At 39.7% G+C, this 15293-nt stretch overlaps 2 protein-coding genes across 3 annotated transcripts; both read right to left on the bottom strand.

Annotated features, from left to right (window-relative positions):
• Nucleotides 1-2627: 2627 nt before the first annotated feature.
• fev (FEV transcription factor, ETS family member) lies at nt 2628-5170 on the bottom strand. Its single transcript, XM_020607692.1, has 3 exons — nt 4909-5170; nt 4190-4261; nt 2628-3216 (listed from the first exon to the last, which is right to left on the bottom strand). Exons 1-3 carry the CDS (start codon nt 4955-4957, stop codon nt 2675-2677), a joined length of 663 nt encoding a protein of 220 aa, XP_020463348.1. The 5' UTR covers nt 4958-5170; the 3' UTR covers nt 2628-2674.
• Nucleotides 5171-8921: 3751 nt separating this feature from the next.
• On the bottom strand, nt 8922-12557 carry cryba2b (crystallin, beta A2b). 2 transcript variants are annotated; one of them, XM_020607694.1, is made up of 5 exons: nt 12320-12557; nt 11240-11427; nt 10186-10327; nt 9770-9912; nt 9359-9506 (listed from the first exon to the last, which is right to left on the bottom strand). In XM_020607694.1, exons 2-5 carry the CDS (start codon nt 11395-11397, stop codon nt 9359-9361), a joined length of 591 nt encoding a protein of 196 aa, XP_020463350.1. In that variant the 5' UTR covers nt 11398-11427; nt 12320-12557. The 2 variants fall into 2 exon arrangements, with proteins under 2 accessions (XP_020463351.1, XP_020463350.1); XM_020607695.1 differs by lacking the exon at nt 12320-12557 and having other exon boundaries at nt 8922-9506; nt 11240-11397.
• Between the last annotated feature and the right edge of the window lie 2736 nt (nt 12558-15293).

Genomic DNA, 15293 nt, shown 5'->3' with positions numbered 1-15293 from the left:
GTTAAGACTTGGTTTCAGGGTTCAGGTCAGAATTAGGTTTGGTTTAGGGATAAGGGAAGAGGGTCAGGTATTTAGATCTGATGGTTAAGGTAAGCGTTAGGGTCTCGGGAATGCGTTATGTCGGTGAGTGTCCTCACAAAATATGAGACAGAGAGTGAGAGATTCAGTTTGCAATAGAGACTCGTGTCATTCCTATTGATATGCAGGTCACACACAAACAGTGTCACTGAGAATGAGTCTCCCCTCCCCTCCCTGTGTCATAGATACACTTCCTGTTTCCTCCGATTGCTGAAATATGAATATACAGGTCAATAAATTCAATACATTTATTGCCAACAGAAAAAGTGCATTTTCCATATTACTACTTTATCACTACAGATGACCGATGCTCGGCTGTCTAAATGTTGATCAATGACACTCACCTATTACATTGCTAGAGGCAGCCTACTATCTTTGTTTCTGTAATGGCCCTCCTGCCAGTTCCATTGTCTGATAATGCTCAGTCCAGATGTTCTTAAATCTCTGTGCACTTGCACTGTCAAAGAATTAGGTTTAGGCTTAATCTGCCTTTTGCAGAGGCTTCTGTGGCTTAGACCTAGTTATATAAATGGTGTTCTGATGTTGGAAGTGCAATGGCGCCCCCGTGTGGCTGATGATATTTTGTCACAATGTGGCATAACTCAATGCTACTGGAGCTTGAGCAGCATAAAACTGCAACATTACAAAATACAATGTAATTATAACGAATAATGGGTACTGATGAAATTACTCTGTTACACAGCAAATACAAAGCTGCAAAGTTGTTGTACCAAGAGTCAGTTTCATCGGCTGCTGCTTGGTAGAACTCTAAGGGTTTCTACTGTCATTTGGAAGTGAAAGCAACTCTTTCTAGGCTGCCTCAAATCAATGTGCTTTATGATGCCTAACTATCAAAATACAAAATGTTTGATTGAAGATGTTTAGTTACAATACTGCAGCTTCGTTCTGTTACATTAGCTGCCTCCACTTGAAGCTAAATGCTTTTTTCAGCAATGCTGCTGCAGATTTATCAGTAAGCATCTTTTCTTCAATCTTAGGTCATATTTGCAAAGCATCTGGATGTTAAATCTATGATACGCCAGATATGTAGTTTGTTCTTATTATATTTTTTTCTGTATAGACTGAGTCACTAGCGAATCAGTAAACCTCTCTGGTGGGCCAGGTGTGCATCACAGTTAAGCTTCAGAAGAATAAATAGTGTAGATTTTGTCATTAGCACAGTTATGAGGTAAACTGGCTTCTACTGGCACATCTTGCCTCAGATCTTGGCAGTATCAGTATAATGGTATCTACCACGAGCAGAACATTTCCTACTGGCACATCTTGCCTCAGATCTTGGCAGTATCACAAGTCAACAGTATAATGGTATCTACCACAAGCAGAACATTTATATGGTCTCTACTTTTGCCTTGTAGATTTCCTAACAAGACAGTTTTCTTGGTCATCATTAAACAATGTGCCATATATTCAAATCCAATTAAAACTGCACACTAAACAACCCATTTAACAGCAGATAGAATCTCAACATCACATGCTGGCTGTATGTAATCATGTGACACAAGTCTGAAGTTGTGTTTTGGATGATGAAGCAGGGAATTTGACAAGTAATTCAAAGACATACGAGCATAAGAGATTTTATTTACTTCATTTGTCTTTGATTGGTACAGTTGAATTAGCTATACAGTATGAGCATCTTCAATGAATGCATTCTAATTCACCTCAAAATCACTAAAAGCAGCAACAGCCTGAGACTGTTTCTACTCTACAGTATTTACAAAGTAGTGTAAGGATTCACAGTTTCTGTTACTATTAGAGCCTATGCCACACAGATTATATCATTACCTTTGTACTAGTTTTGTTTTCAATGCGAGTGAGTGAAATTTGAGTTTATTTCTTTACGAACTTAAGAAAGGACGCGGTGTAACTCTCTGATCTGATCTCTGGAGTGAAGTTACATTATTTCAGGAGATTACGTTTTCGGGTATTGTGGTACGGCAGGTATGTGGACATTTAATTAAACCACAAGATGGCGCCAACAGTCCACTAAGAGTAGGACACTCGCTTTTAGTTGGTGCAAACAAACGTATTTGTATTTTAACCTAAAATGGATTTAAAAAAAAACAGCAAAGGAACGTATTTTTTTTTTTTTTGTTAAAAAAGACAAACTGTTTTTGAACAATAGTCTATAATTTTGTTCGTTTTGTTTCCATCAAGGAAACTTGTATCGATTTCCAGTTTAATCTGTTTATGGGCTAAAATGTATCTAGTGCAATTACTGAAATACGTAAAGGTTTAAACTACTGTGCGTAATTTGATAGGCGGCTGTCTTGATGGGCCTAGAAATTTCATGTCAAATGTCTTTGCTTATATTTTAAAATGATGCATATATGAAATGTTTCGATGTCTTCGTTTCAGCAGCATCTATAACTGCGGGGTGCACGTTGTTGAAACAATCCTTGCGCGTCATTTAAAAACAAAAATTTTTAACAAAAGCAAATCAAGCCAATTATAGCCTCGTCCACGTATCTTCCCTTGCAACCTGCCACATCTTTCTCTGTTGTGTCATCCCTCGTTCATTGCTGTATCACTTGTGGTGTAAATATTCTTCCAGTTTGTCTAAAAGATGCATTAAAAGTCAGTTGTAATGGTTGTTTATGTTACTCAGACTGTTGATGTTATTGACACAGCTGATGTGGGACGGAGATACGGTGCCAAATGGCCCTGGAGGCTGGAGGTTGTGGCTGTGATAAAGAGCCGCTGGAGGAGAACCGGGCCAGTAGGAGAAGCCCGACGGCCCCACGCCGGCAGCCGCGAGGTTCAGTTTGGAAATCCCGGGAAAGGGAATCGGGGAGAAGTTACCCTGAAACTTGTAGATGGCCTGCTCCGTAGTGGACGGCTGGCACACCTGCGCCAAGCCATGGAAATCAAACTTATAGGCATATCTTTTGCCGTGGACTTTGGTCATGATGTTTTTGTCGTAATAGTAGCGCAGCGCCCGGCTCAGCTTGTCGTAGTTCATGTTGGGTTTGCTTTTGCGCTCCCCCCAGCGCCGGGCCACCTCGTCTGGATCGATGAGCTTGAACTCGCCGTTGGTGCCCTCCCAGGCGATACACGATATGTTGGTGCTGTCAGACAGGAGCTCCAGGAGGAACTGCCAGAGCTGAATCTGCCCGCTGCCTGGGTGGAGACAAAAACATCGACGGCTCAACATTAACCTAAAAGAGTCTTTAATTGCAAATCATAATAGCGAAGCTAAATATCTTATAATAATACTTATATGGGGTTTGCTGTGCGAAACATTTGATTTGATTTATTCTTTAAATGATTTATTTAAACACCCTTTATTACTTTAGCGAGATGTCAGTCATTCATCAGTTTAGAGACATAATTGTGAACCATATACTACACATAATATTTTAAGCACATCCTTTAATTTAAAATAAATTTCAGTGCAAGTTAAGCAGATTTATTTTTCCTGGAGTTTCTGGATTATATGATCGAATTATTTGGTATTCGTGAAATAATGTATTTAATTTTATTCTGATCGTTAAAGGTGTTTTTAACATTTTAAATATATTTGGTCAGATATTTTTCATATTAGCTGATAGGCTGTTTTTATTTTAAAACCGTCAGAAACGTCTTCATTCGGGCCTTTGACCCGACTTTGAGAAGATGTTCCAGTACTTGTCGTTTAACATCACATCTGTCAGCAGCTGTCCATCACTGTGGATGACGGGGTTTATTTTATCTTATCTCAACGCACTTAATTTATTCCATTTTATATTTACATACTCATTTGTCTGTGGTCATAAAGCTGTTGATCTATGGTTGATCAGCATCAGATGTAGCTTCAAACTGAATTTGAATTCAGAAAGAAATAATAGAAACACATTAAATGAGCCTTTGATGGATTTTAATCCTACTATAATAATTAGGCTCATTGTTGGTATTAGCCTGATTGATTCTTCAAAAATAAAATCAGCTTCGTCACTATGGCCAGAAATAAATTTACAAATACCTAACAGCCATTTTTATTATTCCATCATTAATATTTCTCAAATACTGTATCTCAGTAGCATAGTCGTTTCAAGATCATCTAATTAATATGAAATACCAGTGAGCTACACTGTCACTGTCCTGGCACACTTACCTTTCTGTACTCCTGTATTTATTGGACCCCATGCTGTTCCTTTGCTGTCTTTCAACAAATTTTCTGTTGGATCTGGAATCAAAATAGACACATTGTCATCAGCAGCATGATCATGTGCCCATGCCCATCCTGTTAAAAAGAGGTATTTCAAGATGCTTTCTATACATCAAAAATATAACCAATCATTTCTTTGCAGGGGTAAAAAAAAAATCCACATCTGTCCAGAGTTTTCTTGAAATGAATGTCATCTCTTCTAACAAGCAAGGCCACTCAGCAAAGTCAAAGATCTAGGTGAAACAAACTATATTTTAAAGACAGATTGCTTTAAATCAGCTAAATACCAAAATCTATTAGTAGAAAACGGCTCTTGCAAGATGCTATAAAACTGACCGGTGTCCCTACAATTCAAGCTGAAATGAAAGGCTAAAAATGACAGAATTCCACTAAAGTTAAAATAGATTAAAATCCTAGTTGTATCTGGGTCCAGTGCATGAAGCATGTCGCCTTCGCGGTCTCCTGTGGGAGAAGCCAGGAAACGCGTCCAGGAAAAAGGATTTCCGATTTCCGACAAAAGAGCAGACGGGCTTTCAGATTGAAAAGGCTGAACAATGCTCTGCCCTGGAGACGGAACATCACCGCCTCTGAACACCGAAACCCAGCAGAATATAAAAGAAATTATATCATAAAAGGCTGTTTCTATAACTCTTTACCGGACGAACCTGAGAGATACATGTTGAACATGAGGTTTCCTCCGCAGTCCTGTCTCATTGTGTTCGCTTGTTCAGAAAGGGTTGGATTTCATTTGGTTGGTGGCGGAGGAAAAGATTTTTATTAAACTTTATCTCATAACTGTGATCTGGAATAAATGCGGGTGGACAGATTGAAGTTTCCAGGCAACTGTCTCTGGCCCCCATCTCTGAGACAATATTCAGACAGCAATTTCCCCTGGTGCATTGCTTTAATTAAAAGAGCAATTTACCTCTGTCAGCCCGCCTGGTGCCCACAATAAAAAGAGGCCGATAGAAATTCGGCCCTTATCAATCCACCATCACAGTTTAATAAAGTTTCCGCGTTAAGATCTGAGTTTCTATGGTGAATTGAAGTGTTTGACATGGAAACCAGTTCAGATCCTCCTCACTTTTCCGCCTCTTTACCTCTTGGCAAACAACAAAGGCTTATTTCATGTTGGGAAAGGAATATTTACCTTGAAAAGCACGCCTCAGTGCGCATGAGAAAACAAGAACATTTCATCCCACCTAACCTTCTGTTTGTGGGTTTAAGGTTGTATAGCCTCAATCTGGGGGGTAATGAGGTTGTAACTCTAAAACCATGGCCGCCGATGCTCACTGACGTTTTCATGTCTGCTCATATTCTTTTACGCAGTGCGCAGTGTAGACAGAGCCTATGGGCTTAATGCCCCTGCTATATAAAGTCTGGTGGGAACTAGCTGTCACTATCTACATGGTATATAATGAATAAATACTATTTGTATTTAGTAATATTATCAATAAAACTGGTCATTTACTGGTATTTTAAGGACAATGAATGAAAGTCATTGGCTGACAGTCGGTTCTCCCCATGTATGTGCACAGTAGTTCAAACATTTTATGCAGGTGCAGATGTAAGACATTACTTTGGCTGATGTTATAAATAAATGTAGTGTAAATCATGAATTCAACACCAGATCTCTATCGGTTGTCAGTGTGATCAGTAAGGAGCACACACCACTGCTGAAGCACCAATGAGGTGATTAAAGCAAACAAAAATGTGTGTAATTTATTTGTGTGTCAAAAGCCCTGGGTGATAAGGGCTTGCCTAAAAAGAAGGGGTGTCCTGGCACCATGAAAATAACTCCAGGAAATTTGTAGTATGTCATAGTTCTCGCTCTCCCCCATGGTTCCTTAGACACCTCTGCTAAAAGTGATCTAACCAAGGAAAACTGGGCAATAAAATAAGAATTAAAAAAACACCCAAAAGAAAAATGTAAAAGCCCTGATGTTGACATTTGTGTATACCAGCAGTGATGGTGTGTGGTTTGGTTTCTTCTGCTGTAAAATGTAATATGTGTGCCACAACGTAACAACCAGAGTAATCAGTACTACTGTTTTATACAGTCCTGTGCTATATGTAATCTAAACAGCTCATTTTCACATGTGAAAAGGTAATTGTTTCCAGGTTCATCAGTAATTAAAATAAAAGACATTGATATTGAATCAGAAAAAAATCTAAATTTTAAACCAAAAATGTGTCTTGAAATTGAATTACAACCGTACCCAGTAGAAAACCTTAAAGTTTGAGCTTTTCCATTGAAATCATACTTCTTAGATGTGCCCTCTTGTATTGACCAACTTGAAAACGAATGGTCTGCTAACTGTTCATAATCTAGAGGCGTTTCCTCTGTAAAGTCAGACATGCACAAATGCTCACACACACTGTAGAATTTTGTTTATTCAACTACATAGTTATAACCTGCATGTTTGTTCACGAGTCGCAGTTCACATAATCAAACTTTGCAAAGGCAAGACAGCATGAAACTAAACAGGCCTTTGATTGTCTTACTGGTTTTGTCCTCAGACAAATTGGACAGCCATGCAGTTTTTATTAGAGCACAGTTCAGTTCCCATGTTTCTTCCTTCTGGATTAAATTCTGAATTCTCCACTCTTCACACGGCAGCAGATCCTCAAGGCTGGGCTCGTTGATGTGTCTCTGGCGTCCCAGACTTGCTTTAGCTGCCTGTGTCCAATATGAGTCGCAGGCAACTTAAAACAAGCCTCGAATGCTAGACTGTGTCACCGACGGAGTGGTAAATAAACAGGTGTGTAACCTCCGGACAGTGATCAGCATGTGGCCAGAAATCCACCGCCATAAAGAGAAAAACAATTACATGTTTTCAGAAAAAAGATCTATTATTGTTTCAAGATGCTAATCTTGTTGTAGCTACCTGAGGCTTTAAGCATGTTAAAGCTTGTTAGTTTTGTTAGTTTCATCCCAAAAACCTAAACCAAATTTCAAAACTGGGTTAGTCAGTTTGCCTGCTTTGTACATTTAAGCTTTGCAGTAGCCTCTGAAATGATTTTGTGACTTGATGCAAACATTCAAACCAAATAATATAATTTCCTCTTTTAAACACATTTATATATCTACTGCATCAATAGAGTAATCAGTCCCAACCTCATTTAAAAAAAGAAAAGCTGTCCTCAAAAACATTCCAAAGTTCCTCTGTAAAGTTTCAGACCTACCTTGGCGTCGTAAGTGGCAAACGTTCCCATGCTTGCAACTCACTACACTGCTAAAGTGTCACTCCTCGACAAGACTGAGTGCAGCCTCTTTAATCACCCTGCAGAGGAATGTATATTTGAGAAAGGTGTGTGTGCATAGTTACACATTTATTAAAAGATCCTGTTGTGTTTTTTTTTTTCTTTCGTTTTGGGTGTGGGACTGTGAACCAGTGCAGGTTTGTGGGTGTGTGACACGGAATCCTATGTCCTGGACCAACAGGAGGAGTGTGTGTGCAGGTAAACAGATTCCAGGATCCTGGCGTGTGACTATAGGATGGTGTCATGTTAAAAAAAACAACCAAATGCTAAGCTATGAGACTTTTTTATACGAAATACTGCTGTTGTGAGCAAGGCTATAACAATGAATCAAATCATCAAAGCAAGCAGACTATTTTTTAAATTAGTAAATATGAATTTATGGTAGAAAATACATACATTTGGTATATACACAGTTCAAAATACTGAAGACCTTGTGTTTGGTTTCATTAGTTGCAGTTTAAAACTATATTGATTTATTATGTCTCCACTTTTGTGATTAATACATGTATTATAAGGGAATCAGTCATCTGAGCTGCAATAATCTATACAAAGTAGTGGTAGTTTGGACACATTGCCTCACCATCCAGTGAAAACTAAACACCTTCTAATTTGATTTTTTCAGATTAAACTCTGTGTTCAAGTACTCATTCATGGGCTTAAACACAATCTCACACGTTTTGTGATACAAATAATACAAAATCCCATGGGATTATGCAACAAATGCATTTCCAGTTTTCACAGTCCAGTGATGATAGTATACATCATACAGCAGAAAGACTGGGGACAGAAATGAATGGGCTCAGGCCGGTGGCCTTCACACCTTGCAGAGTTTTCTTTGTTGTGGCTTGAAATTGATCTGAGAGTAGAACAGTCAATCTGTGTATACCTGCTTTTCACCAGTAGATAAAACTTTGCATTTTGTCTCTCAGAGGACTGGCAGAACTGCTCAGAGTACCAAACCAGTTTAAGTAAGGTTGACTAGATGTGTGCTGACACCACGGAGCAGCTCGAGCACCTGCATCTTTGCCAGGACACCGAGGTATTTACTGTACAGTAAACCGCTGTTCCTGGTTTTGTCTGGGTGGTGTGACATCAGAATAACAAAGCAAGCAAGCAATTCTGTTTTTACATGATTCACAGTATTCATAGATTTACTCACATTCCTCTGTTAAGTACCTGACTGTCAGAAATATAAAATACATGGTTTCAAAATAGCCAACCCCGATATGTTATTTGTTCCCTGTCATTCAGCTTCACTTCATTGGCCATTTTGATAAACTGTGCATGGAGCACTCACAGAACATAAAATAGAAACACATGTGATCTCTTGTTTATTAGAAATAAGACAGTCTGACAAGAACAATATTACACATCCTAAAGCTTAACAGAATCAAATGTTTCCATGTATGCTTACTAAAAGGATAGATAATGTAAGTCCTTTAAATAAATACAATGCAAAACCAAAATCTGTTAACAGCCTAGTTTGTCTGAGCTAAAAACAAAAAAGAGTATGGGCTTTGATTTTGCAATATGTGTGTACATGTAGTACGACTTACTATCAAACCCAAAGGTACAAATTGATAGACAGGACTATATAGCCAACTACTGTTTGATTAGTCATTAAACTTAATTGTAAATTAAACAAAGAAATACTGACAAACAGTCTCTAGTTTTGAGGAAAAACCTTTATTTCCTGTTTGAAGAACATGCTTTAGCATGGTAGTAGAAGTACTTGGGTATCCACACATGCAGAGCCACAGAGTGATAGAAGGAGCTCTGTGACAGTGGTCTGTCCCGGGTCCAGTTAGAGTTCTTTGTTTCCAGGTTGAGGCAGGCAGGCAGAACGAAGGCTTAGTGCTGGATCCGACGAATGGACTGCACCTGGTTGGTGTGAGCCTGGGTGCTGTACTCATTGTAGTTTCTGTACTCGCCTTGGTGTCTGTCTCGCTCCAGGATGTACTGGTAGCCACGGTAACCGGGGAACTGGTAGGCCACCCAGCTGCAGAGAGAGAAGAGAGAGAGGGTGTCAAGGCCTCTCTCCAAAATTGCAGCCAGTCAGGACAGATTGACCTGTCTCAGTGTGCCTGTTTGCCCCTACTGTACTGCCACAAACAATATCTTAGAGCAGAATGTTTGCAGTTAATGTGTTTCGACAGAATATACACATATAAGAAGAATTAAATTGGAGATGAGACTTAAGGCAGCAAAAGGAGGAAACAGGAAACAGAGACCAGTCAACAAAGAGGAACGTGCATGACTTACGCTCCTGAGCTGACTTTGATAGAGGGCACCTCCTTGCTGCACCAGCCCATGGCCTGTAGGGAGGGGTAGTCATCACAGATCTCAAACTTACGACCCTGGAAGTCTTCACACTCATACAGGGTCACCTTACTGTCACTGTGGTTCTGCAGAGAAAGAGAGGAAAAAGGGTGATGGTGCTGCTCCAGTCAGGTAAGGTGCTGGTGTGGTATGTGCCTGAATATACCTAGCCTAAATTATGGCTGTAAAATTAAAAAGACTGAAATATTAGAGTGCAAATAGTGCAGCAGATTACATTAGGAATAGGCTGTGGTTTGTGTGGAGGAGGGTGGGGCTGGGAAGTAAGCCATTTATTGCATAGCAGCTGACAGAGGCTGACTGGTGAAAAGAGGATGAATGGAAAAATCGGTAGAACTCACAGCACATTTGATGGGTCTGAAGGAAAGCATGTGCTCAGTTCTGTAGCTGCTGTTTCCACTCCAGGCCTCGTAGCGAGGGTAGTCTCCCTTCTCCAGAACAAACTGCTGTCCCTGGAACTCTGGGTACTCAAAACCCACCCAGCTGGAGGACGGTAACAAGGTTGGAAATGTTGATGTTAACTGTGCCAAGAGAACTAAGAAAAGAACTGAAACCAAGCAAGAGAAGTTGTTGATTATCCACATAAACCTATGATGTACCATTAAATACAGTATGGTTTTAAATATCATTTTTGTGAAATAGTAAAGCCCATTTCCCAATGAACAGCCTCTGGTAAAAGCAACATGCAGCTTCTTTTGTCGCTGAGAGCACAAAGCAAACATTAGACACCACTGCTCCTGCCTCCGCCACTGCTGCTGCCGCCGCCGCTGCTACTGCTGCTGCTGCACCCGGGGTTTTTTTATCTGATCACCAGTCAACCAGTCAGCCATTCTGGCTTACAGCCGACAGCTGCACACAGCCAACTCATATCACAACAGGGTCACACTTGGATGAATGCACACACACACACAAACACACAAACAATACATGCCAACTAACAAAGTAATAAAAAACTAGGTTGCAATTTATGGTTTTTGTTATCCTGCCTTTTCTGCAGTTGATTACAGTCAGTGTTTGAGACTTGTGCTTTAATCAGACTTTTTCAAGCAAATAAAATTAAAATTATAATAGAAGTAAAAAATGGGACTGTATCATATATTAGTTATGGCGTAAAAATGTCTCTTAGTTATCCACAATTTTTGAGCACCAATATTTAATAAAACATTTGTGAAAGGCCAAGGATCATCATACTGTAAAAATTGTGTAGTTACATTATTCTTCGTAAAGATAACAATACAAAATCTCTATAGGGTTACTTAAACCTACAATTACATGTACTAAAATATATAAACTTAAATATGGCAATGAATATTCATCTCAAATTGAAGGGGAAAAAAAAAGATCCAGAAATGACATCAGAAGGTCAAGAGGTGAAAGTGAACATGCTGAACTTACGGCCCATTCTCAACCTTGAAGGAGCGGATCTTGTTGAAGCCTCTCTCCATGATGTTCTGGCACGCCAGCATGAATTCACAGCGCTTTCCCTGGAAGTTCTCCTCTTCCCAGACTGTGATCTTGAACTGGCCCATCTGCTCCATCTGTTGAGTGTTCATTGCTGCTTCTTCTGCTTTGGAGGTTACTTTCTGAAAAATGTAGAGGTTTTTTTTTTTTTAAAAAGGATTTGTGTTAAATGGCTGGAACGTTCAGATCAAAATAACCAAAGTCCCGCATATCCTGGGTTCTAATGTTCATAATACCAAGGAAAATGTATGCGTAACAGATATTTTGAAGGAGCAAACTTCTAGAGCATTCTAATCTTGAGAAATCAGACTTTTAATTGATGCTTATTTAAATTATCTTATAATTACAAACTTATATTGGTGAGAAAAAACCATTGGTTAATAAGATAAAAGAGTAAATACCCGGACCTTTATTTTGGAAAGAAATATCTATTAAGGTCTCTGCCCAAAGGTGTCACCAGAAGTGAAAAATTCCTGCTCATTAATCATTTTTCCATTTCTCCACTGTACAGATTTGTCTGATCAGATTCAATCAAGAATGATGGACATGTCTCCTTCCCATGAATATACCCTGTAGCTGTACTGTAGCAGTTCTACATAAAAAAATGCCACAACTGCAAAGCACGTCTGTAAGCGAGAACGTAAAAGCATAACGTGATCTCAAGTACAGCCTGAAGTATGTTACTTTCAGAATTTTTCTAGCCAGGGGAAAGGTTATTCTTATCACATTTTCTTTTATTTAAGCATAAAAAACACAGGTACACACCAGTAAGGCATCATCTCTCCAAATGTCTCTATTAAAATGGCTGTTGAGGTATTGCACTAAAAACAGAGGTAGAAGGTGGCCTCATGTATTTACTCTTAGAAGATTAAGCCTTATTTAAAGTGCACCCCTATCAGTCTGTCAGATACAGAGCTTTGGGCAGCATCTTGAAGGCTGTGGGGCTCTGCCCCAGAACACTGAGCTGTCTTCAGTTTCTTAGTGGAGTCTGAAGCAGTGTGTTGATATACTTACAGACAGTGCTGAGGCGGGACAGATCCAGTATAATCAGTGTCACGAAGGAGACCCTCGCATGTGTTTTTATAGGGCCGGGCCCCCTGCACCACTCCATTTGCGCAGCAGCCTTGCACACTCAGCAGTTGAGAGGACCCGGTGAAAGGGGAGTATTAGCCTGGTGCTTTGTGGAGGCTCCAACGCACCATTGTCCTCAGAGCCCCGAACTGACTTAGTCATCACTATGGCAGCCTCACCCAGGACCATACAATGGTAACACACTGACACAACAGTTTGATTGGATAATAGTCATTCTGTGAGTTGATCCCACCCCCCACTCTGTCTACTGTAGGTAAACTGGATCCCAAACTGGAGGTGGGAAAAGGCCCTGTGCATCCCACAGAGTGAGTATTGAGACATCTAGAGGGCCACCCTTCTTTTCCAGTGGTTGATCTAGAAAGACTCCACTGAATGAAGTGCTGTAAAAAGCTACAGTAGTCGTACTTTCTGACCAGGACCGATTGGAAAACCTGGTCTGTTCTATTGAATACCCACATCTCTGGCACTGATACATACAGTTTTAGTTATAGAAATAGTTTTCAATGGAGAGGCAGTATTTTGTCAGTGCTTGCTCAACATCATATTTAAATATATATATATATTTTTTGTCTCTTGAATATAATTATATATGTTATTTACCATAGGAATGAAAATATTTGCAGGAATTTGACTGATGAATAAGCACAAAAGAGTCACATTATAGATGATTGTGAGATGAATTTCAATCAAAATCATCACATCCTAAAAACTGTTAACTAGTTATAAATCCATTATATACAAAGTAGAATTAAATAGAAAAATGAAGATGTGATTTTTTTTTTCATTAAAGATTATAAACGTAATCATTCAGGCAGTTTTTGGGATGTGATGATTTTCTCTATTATGCAAAGCTGTACTACGTTTTCTATCATGTAATGTCCTGGATGAACCCTGTGACACTGTGTAGAGCAACATCTATTTGGGGGATGCTGCTGCTCATTAGTTCTGTGTCTCATGGAGTGTTTAAAAATCCTGATTTTCAAATAAGACTTATATTCTGGCTCTTTTATTTATGTTTATTCACCTTGCATGTTTTGTGATTTTATATCATTGTCACAGTACAGTATATGGGGGGGCAACTGTGGTTCAGCGGGTAGAGCAGTCGTCTCTCCAACCAGAGGGTTGGTGGTTTGAATCTTGGTGCCTGCAGTCTACAAGTCAAAGTGTCCATGGGCAAGACACTGACCCCTCAAGTTGCCCCCGATGGTTAGAGCCATCGGTGAGTTGCCGCTACAGATGGCTGCTTTGGTTCTGTATCGGAAACAAATTTCTTGTGTGTGTAATAGACTTGGCCAAATAAAGGTGAATATCCTTATCCACAGCACTGTGACAAGCAAGAGATACTCCATTTCATTTGTATGTCTTCCTACATTATTGGTGACATCTAGTGGCGAAGATATTTATTACATTCAGGGTTGCACAGACCTACTATTACTGCATTAACATATAGTACACAGTAAGTGATTTATCACTTGGTCATCAGCTAACTGCTTTGACTTGCAGAGCAGAAATGACAAACAAGAACTTAGAAAGGATTGTGATGGCATTTAGATGGAAGCATCTAACAGCAGAAATGTTTTTATGATAGTGACAAAAACAATGCAGCAAGGTATGGAGCACAGAGGCTGTTAGACGGTAGCTATCTTCCTTGTGTTACTAATATAGAGAAAAGGATTCAACTAGTGTGTGTGTGTGTGTGTGTGTTCCACCTGTAGGCGTGTGTAAGGTGGGCCTGTCTACTTGTATGAACAGCTTTCTCATTGTCTTCTCTTAACCCATTCATTGTCCTTCTCTTTACCCTGTCATCCTGCTTGCCCCCAGAGCAGGTGATGAGCAGGTGAAAGGAAAGGCTTACATGGACACAGATGCTGTGTATGTGTGTGTGTGTGTGTGTGTGTGTGTGTGTACTTCTACTTGCTATATAGTATTTTTTGCTACAGATTGAGGATATTTGTGATATCACATGTATGGCTATACTGTACATTGTGAGGACAAATCTGAGTTTTACACCATGGGAGTGAGGACATTTTGGCAGCTCCTCACTTTCTGACAATGTCCTGTTTGAGGGTTAAGACTTGGTTTGAGGGCTAATGTTAGAAATGGGTTAGGGTAAGGGTTGGAGTTTGGCAAGTAGTGATGCAACCCAGTGCAATGTTTTTAAAGTGATGGAGGCACAACTGTGTATGTGTGTGTATTTGTGTCTGAACATGTTCCACTATCTGAACTACTAATGGCCAACATATAGTACATGAATGTGTTTTTGTGGATGGATGACGGAGATTTTTCATCTTTCTTCACAAGGTCTGAGGAGAAACTATAGATACAGCACCCTCATGCACACACACGCACACACTTACACTATTGCATCAAATTTCCCTGTTAAATACTGTACAGATGGGGAAGTTTGCATGTGTCAGGGGTAGTGTAATCCAGGACAAAGGTAGTACAGTTCTACTTTGAATCCTTATCTGTCTGTATAAAAAATCTATTCATTCCTTCTCACTGGTCATGTGCCACCTCTGCTGGTCACTTGTTTCATAGCTTTTTGTTCTCCATCAGTACATACCGTATGGCCATCAAGTCCTACTGTTAACTCTGAGTACTGGAGTGAATTCATGTTGAACACACAAAGTTGATTTAAACATTTGAGACAATTATATTTAGAGACAGACAACAGAGCACACTGTGATTCCTGTGAATGTAATCTATGGTGGTGCACTGTTGTTACTGCCACTCCACTACATATCGTCAAATGGACAACCCGATACACTGCCAGGATGGCAATGAAAGTGGAAAGCTCAGGAGTCAGTGAAGGTTAAGAGCTGGCTCCAGTATCAGCTAATACATGAACAGAATGCTCTCAGTGACTCTTCTGATGCTTTGACTCTGCTCATAT

Source organism: Monopterus albus, unplaced genomic scaffold (genome assembly GCF_001952655.1).
Source record: "Monopterus albus unplaced genomic scaffold, M_albus_1.0 scaffold88.1, whole genome shotgun sequence".
In the NCBI taxonomy this organism is placed as follows: Eukaryota; Metazoa; Chordata; class Actinopteri; order Synbranchiformes; family Synbranchidae; genus Monopterus; species Monopterus albus.
The sequence above is the reverse complement of the archived record's forward strand: the minus strand, read 5'-3'. Positions and strand labels throughout refer to the sequence as shown.

Excerpts from the sequence above, each read along its gene's own strand:
- fev (XM_020607692.1), bottom strand. The coding sequence starts at position 4,957 with ATGAGACAGGACTGCGGAGGAAACCTCATGTTCAACATGTATCTCTCA. Across the intron at positions 4,262-4,908 it reads GTTCAACATGTATCTCTCAG|ATCCAACAGAAAATTTGTTG; the intron begins GTTCGTCCGGTA and ends TTTTGATTCCAG. Across the intron at positions 3,217-4,189 it reads AAATACAGGAGTACAGAAAG|GCAGCGGGCAGATTCAGCTC; the intron begins GTAAGTGTGCCA and ends GTCTCCACCCAG.
- cryba2b (XM_020607694.1), bottom strand. The coding sequence starts at position 11,397 with ATGAACACTCAACAGATGGAGCAGATGGGCCAGTTCAAGATCACAGTC. Across the intron at positions 10,328-11,239 it reads TTCAAGGTTGAGAATGGGCC|CTGGGTGGGTTTTGAGTACC; the intron begins GTAAGTTCAGCA and ends ACCGTCCTCCAG. Across the intron at positions 9,507-9,769 it reads ATCAAAGTCAGCTCAGGAGC|CTGGGTGGCCTACCAGTTCC; the intron begins GTAAGTCATGCA and ends CTCTCTCTGCAG.